Genomic DNA, 6,901 nt, shown 5'->3' on the forward strand with positions numbered 1-6,901 from the left:
ACCGCGTCTCTTCCTCCTGTGTGCAGTGGTGGGCTTGATGCTATCCGAAGCCTCGGAAACAAAGGAAAGATGCGCCAGAGCACATCACAGCCAGTACGATCAAGCCAGCAAGTGTGCAGGAGCCCCAGTAGCACTACACTGGCAAGGTAGTGCAAATTATGTCCAATCACTTTCCAAAAAGAAGAGTCATATATATATACACACACTAAGGTTTCTTATCGAATACCTGTCAGTGATTTCAAAGCTCTTATTTCAAAGACAAGAGGTCTAACTCTGTAATATTATTATTTCCCATAATTCACATTAAGCAGATAATGATGTATTATGTGTCTCACCCATCCCCTCTCTACAGGCTTGACCATGCTATCTGAGCCTTTCAGATTCCTTTAGTTTGACAGCTACTCCACACCAAACAGCGCTGTCCTAATTATCTCCTCCCACATGTTTCTACTCTGTATCCTTGTACTGTGTGCACATGGGGTCTGGTGGCTCAGTGGACTAATGCGTCCACTGCAGGGCCCTGTGTTCTAGCTCATGGTCACAGGTTCAAATCCTGTCTGAGGTCGATAAAATGAGTTGGGTAGCAATAAAAATCTGTTATTCAGTGCTAAGATACCTGTGGGTGAACGTGCGCTGGTATGTACGTGTGTGTGTGCATGCCATTTATTTCAAATCCTTATTGAGTGACACATTTCCTGCATTCCTTTGGTGTTGCTCACAGATCTGTTGCGAGAAGTGGTGTCGGTCCAGCGGTCGTAACGCGGTGTCGGTCCAGCGGTCGTGACGCGGTGTCGGTCCAGCGGTCGTGGGGCGCATCGGTTGTGGGGTGACGTCGGGTGAAAAATCAGATTCCTTGTCCTTGTTACTGATTGCATTGTAACAAACTAGCTGGAGAGCTCCGCAATGGTGTACAGTCCAGTTTCTAAGGCTTGCAAACGACCCAGATCAATACAGAATGAACACATAACCTTCCGGGAAGCGTGGGAAGAAGAGTACTTGTTTGTGGAATGCCCAAAAGAAAAAGGCACCTGTTTACTTTGCAAAGAGAAAGTAAATGTTCTTAAGAGGTATAACCTTGAACGGCACTACAGAACGCGGCACTCTGGATTCACTGCGAACTTCTCACTGAACTCAAAACTTCGTTCTGCAAAAGTGGCATCATTAAAGCAAGCACTTCTTTCCCAGCAGAAGTTCTTCCTTTGCCAGATGAAAGAATCTGAGGCTGTTACAGAAGCGTCTTTCAAAATATGCTACTTGCTTGCCAAACATAAAAAACCTTTCACAGATGCAGAGCTGATGAAGCAATGTTTCCTTTCAGCAGCAGAAATTTTATTGGATAGCTACACTAATAAAGCCAGCATTTTAAAGGAAATCGGTGCATTGCAGCGATCAGATTCAACATGTGCAAGCAGAATAGAGGCAATGGGAAAAAACGTCAAGGAGCAGGTGATCCAAGCAGTCAGAGAGTCACCGTTCTTCAGCATTGCCATGGATGAGTCAACAGACATAGGCGATGTGGCCCAGTTATTAGTTTGGGTGAGGTATCTGGACCAATCGCTTCATCCCAAAGAAGAGCTCCTCTGCCTTCTACCACTGCAAGGGCACACAAGAGGAGAAGATGTACTGGACAGTATGTGCAACTACTTTAAAACAAATGACATACCACTGAACACTCTTGTCAGCATAACAACGGATGGAGCTCCTGCCATGGTAGGCCATGACAGAGGCTTCGTATCTATGCGTAAAAAGAAGCTCATAGGACAGACTGTGATAGACTACCACTGCATTATTCACCAGGAAGTGTTGTGTGCAAAATTAAAACATGGAGAACTGAATAATGTCCTAAATGGTGCAGTGAAAATTGTTAATTTTATCCGTGCCAAAGCTCTGAGCCATAGACTTTTTAAAGCAATGCTGCAGGAATCTGAAGCGGAACAAACCGACGTCTTGATGCACACTGACGTGCGTTGGCTAAGCAAAGGGAAGGTTCTGGAGCGGTTCATCGCATTGCTTCCTGAAATTGTACTCTTTGTGAACAGTAGAGGTCAATCGTTCCCAGAACTAACAAATGTGAAATGGCTTGTTCTGCTCCATTTTCTTTCAGATCTTTTCACACATTTTAATACTCTCAATTTGACCCTGCAAGGTAAACAACAGCTTGTGTGCTCCCTCATGAATGGTATTTATGCTTTTGAAAGTAAGCTTGTGCTATTCAAAGAACAACTGGATAATAGTGACTTTACCCACTTTCCAAAACTGTTGGCTGTAATGCAGAGGTTTTCAGAGGCACAATAAATTCTGGCAAACCTTGACCCTGGTGCATGTCTTGAGGAAATTTCTGGGGAGATCAAACGACGATTTTCGCAGTTCAGAGCCCTCACCCCTCTGTTCAGGCTGGTTGAAAACCCCTGGATGGTGAGTGCACGGAATCTTGATGTTGTTGCCCTTATTGGCATGGAAAGGGCTCAAGCAGAACTAGAGCTCATTGACATGCAGCACAACTCATCTCTTGAAGCATCTTTTTTGGGGCAAGCACCAGAAGACTTCTGGAAAATTGTGCCTCCTGACAAGTTTCCTCTTCTTGTTACAGTGGCCCAGAAGGTACTTTGTATGTTTGGGTCAACCTATGCTTGCGAATGTTCATTTTCCACAATGGGACTGTTGAAGAGCAAACTTAGAAATAAACTTACAGACATAAATCTGAAGCAGCTCTTAAGGCTTGCCGTTTCCAACTTGGTACCAGATTACAGAAAACTAATTGGTGACATGAAATGTAAAATAAGTTCATAGTGTTTGTGCTTAACATATCTATTTTTGGGACTCTGAAGCCTGTGCTGCACTGGGCATGTGCTGAATATCCGGTTGCTGCAAATTGCCATGCAATTCCACTTAAGATTGCCCTTGTCTGCTAATAAAACAAATATTATAAACATGTGCTGCATGTAGTTACATCTGCTTTGCAAATACAGCATTGTCTAGTAATGTTTTGAAACAGGACCATTTTTTTTTACCCCCTCTAGCCCCGCCCCCAATGACCCCGCCCCCCAAATGACCCCACCCCCACCGGTGCGGCCCTCGGCCACAAACCACACTGTAAATTCGGCCCCGAGAGAAAGTTTGTGAGTACCCATGCTATAAACCATGTCCGGGGTGAGAGCGCGTAAAGACAAAACAGTAAAGGACATGTTTGCGAAGGCCCAGGTGACTCCACCACCTAAAGACATGGCTGCAGCAGTTTCCCACCCCACTACGGGCACTACGGATGGCGCAGAACCCATCATGAAGGCCTTCATAGAATCACTATTCTCTGCACTGCGGGACGGCATCCACACCCTCAACATTTTTTTTACAGAGGAGGTCAAAGAGATCCGCAGAGAGGTCGATGGAATAGGGGAGCGAGTAATGTAAATGTAAATGTGTTGGACTTGTAAAGCGCACGGCGTCTGTGGGGGGCCGTTGTAGAGATGAGCCAAGCTTAATGCCCAGAGTTGCCGAGTGTGATCCCTGGTTAGAGTAGGCACCGAGGCGAGAATTGTCGAGGCCACTGACCCTGGTCCTCGACCCTGCCGCGTCGGGAATCGAACCCTGGTCCCGGGTCGTTCTCTGCTTCCGGGTCTGCGCCTCTAACCAGTGAGCCACACCACTCCACTTGTAATGACACTGGAGACCAAAGCGGACGGGCATGACACGGACATTGAGGCCTTGCAGCAAGAGATACTGAGGTTACATGACCAAAAGGTGGATTTGCAGTCCCACATGGAGGAATTGGAGAACCGATCACACCGCCATAACGTACGGATACGGGGAGTGCCACTGACGGACGATACCAAAGATCTATTTGGCTTCACAAGAGAACTCTTCAATCACATATTGGGTCACCCACTGGAGTCAGACCTACGACTGGACCGAGCACACAGAGTGGGCCCCCCGAGAGGAGCATCGGCCCCCCCGCATGACATCCTGGTGTGTGTGCAGGACTACCGCACAAAGGAGGACATTTTTCAGAAAGCTAGACAGCTGCACCCCATATCCTTCAAAAATCACACGCCAGTGTTGTTTCAAGATCTGTCAGCGCTTACGCTGCAGAAGAGACGATCCTTCAAATCAGTTACAGCTCACCTCCAACAGCTCCGAATCCCTTACAGCTGGGGCCACCCATTCCACATTGTGTTCAAACTGGATAACAAGTTATACCAGATCCGCTCCTTGAAGGAAGCCTGTCGCCTACTAGAGATTGACCTGCCCGAGGAAGATGAAGATCTGCCGACCCGCCCTGGGGGTGCGGCGTCCCTGGGCCCCCAGTGGCATCAACAGGGCAGGAGACGGCGCATCAGGAAGCCCCCGATGTCCGAGATCGCAGATGGCCAGCGGGCCGCGGTGGAAGCGGTCGCCTCGGACTCGGCATCAAATCACCCCAGCTGACTTTTAGGTCCTAACCGATGACTGCAACAGGCTGTTTCTTTCATATGCAGGTTCATCGGCGGGAGGGAGGAGTACACCGAATTGACTGTCTTACCCCGAGTGTTCACATTCCTGATCGCCCCGGAGGGTGATGGACTTTAAACTTTTGGACTGTTGGGTTTCTGAGGGGAAGGTGCGAGGGAGGCAGGGGGGGCTGTTGGGGTAGATGTTTTTTTGGGGGGTTAAGAAGGGGGGGGAGAGGGGTGGTCCAGTGCTCCACACCCAAATCCAGCACACAGACTTCATGCCTACACAGGGACAGAAACTCCTTACACGACACATACATGTTCACACCCATGGTGCTACTCATTGGGCCACAAACATTAGCATGATCGGGTTCCCCGAAGGTTATGCCGCCCACCACCATTAAGATCTTGACCCTCAATGTGCGGGGTCTTAACAATCCTGTTAAGTGGCGAGCGATCCTATCCTGTCTACAAAATGCGCAAGCTGACATATGCTTACTTCAGGAGACCCACTTATTGGCGTGCGATTGCTACCAACTGCGCTCTCGTAAATTCCCAACGCAGTTTTTCTCCTCTAGCCCTACTAAGACAGCGGGAGTAGCGATCCTAGTAGCACGGCGATTCAAAGGAGAGGTCCTACATAATAGCGGGGAATTCAAAGGGAGGCTGCTGGCATACCGCTTTGCATTGGGAGGTCTCACGTTTACTGTGGTGCACAGTCAAAATATTGATTCCTAATTATCGAATTACATTAATATTGAGTTTAAAACATCGAAGGTGTATCGAGGTCAAGAATATCGTTGGACAGAATATCGACCCTAAGGTAAGTAATATCGATTTTTTTATATCGATGTAAGTAATATTGAAGTTAGTAATATCGATATCAATTATATCGATGTTACTAATTTCAATGTTACTAATAATGATAACTGTTTGTTGTTATGTATTTTATTATGTATTTTATATGTACCGTATTTTCCGGCGTATAAGACGACCCGGCGTATAAGACGACCCCCTACTTTGCTTGATAAAATGTAGGTTTCGTGCTATACTCGGCGTATAAGACTACCCCCACTTCCAGCGCAGTCCAACTCAGTCCTGCATAGCCATTTTGAGAATTTATTTTATTTTATTTTGGCTCGTACTTTGTACGCTTTTGTAACCTGCACACTTATCACTTTTTTCTCCAGGAATGTACCGATTGCTACCTCATGTATTTTGGTTGCTCACTATTGTCCCTTTTGATCCATGTAACTTAACGTTTGCTTTTGTAATTTGTTCATTTGTAATTGTTCCTCTTGTATCAATACTGTTCCTACTGTAAAGCGCTCTGACACCTTCGGGTAAAGTCCGCGCTGTATACAATCGCATAAACCTTTTAGTGCATGATTGACGCCTGCGCTAGTGACGTACCAATATCCCCCACAGCCCCCGCGGTGCGAGGGGATGGGGAGCTCCGGCACTGGGCACGGACGGCGGATTAGAGCCCCTGGCTGGGTCCGAAGTGTGGGCGGGAAATGGTGCAGCTTAGGGAACTCAAACACAAGACGAACACAAGATCAGCCCCTCGCCAGCCCCTCGCCAGCCAGTGCGGCCAATACGCCTTACCGGTAGTATTTTCACTGCTTGAGCAATTTATGTTACAGGAGGATTTCTGTATTTCTGCCAAAAAAACACAAGCTCTGATTGCGTGCTCGCGCAGTGTTTTATAATGCAGAAGCAGTCTGACACCTTCGGGTGTAGTCCGCGCTATGTAAAAAAACGCATGAAAACATACCCTCAAATTTGGCACCCCCGACTTTCCAGAACATTTTAAGGGGTTAAAAAGTTGTCTTATACGCCGGAAAATACGGTATGTGTTATATGTTTTTTTAAGTATTTTATTTGTTTTAAATGATATGTGTACTATTTTTTGTATCTTAAAAATTTTATTTTTAATTTAATTTTATGTTTTAGTACTGGAGCGGGTTGTGGGTTTATAGGGGAATAGGGTGGGAAGTAATTTAATTATAGTAAATTAATTATTAATTTTTAGTAATTGTAATTTAATTTTAATTAATTTTGCGTTTAAGTTCTGTAGCGGGTTGTGGGTTTATAGGGGAATTGGGTGGGAAGTAATTTAATTGTAATTTAGTAATTATTAATTTTTTATTGGTATTGATATTTTTTTATTTTAATTAATGATTAATTGCTAAATAATTATTTTAATTGCTATTTTTTTGATTGGTAATTAAGGTTTGTAATTGGTAATTACATTTTGTAATTGGCAATTAATTCTTTTAATTGGTAATAGGTTTTTAATTGGAAATTACATTTTTTAATTGGCAATTAATTTTTTTAATTGGTAATTAATTTTTTACAATTGGTAATTGATATTTTTAATTGTTAATTACTTTTGATGAATTGTTAATTTATTTTATTAATAGGTAATTAATTTTTCATACAAAATGTTTTTTATTTAAAAATAAATTTAT

The 6,901-nt window shown here is 44.6% G+C and overlaps 1 protein-coding gene across 1 annotated transcript; it reads left to right on the forward strand.

Annotated features, from left to right (window-relative positions):
• Positions 1-903: 903 nt before the first annotated feature.
• LOC144769110 (general transcription factor II-I repeat domain-containing protein 2B-like) lies at positions 904-2,295 on the forward strand. The gene has a single exon (XM_078653112.1). The coding sequence runs from the start codon at positions 904-906 to the stop codon at positions 2,293-2,295; it is 1,392 nt and encodes a 463-aa protein (XP_078509238.1).
• Positions 2,296-6,901: the final 4,606 nt, after the last annotated feature.

Source organism: Lissotriton helveticus, chromosome 7 (genome assembly GCF_964261635.1).
Source record: "Lissotriton helveticus chromosome 7, aLisHel1.1, whole genome shotgun sequence".
Classification (NCBI taxonomy): Eukaryota; Metazoa; Chordata; class Amphibia; order Caudata; family Salamandridae; genus Lissotriton; species Lissotriton helveticus.

What these genes read in the sequence shown, in the direction of transcription:
- LOC144769110 (XM_078653112.1), top strand. Translation starts at nt 904, where the DNA reads ATGGTGTACAGTCCAGTTTCTAAGGCTTGCAAACGACCCAGATCAATA.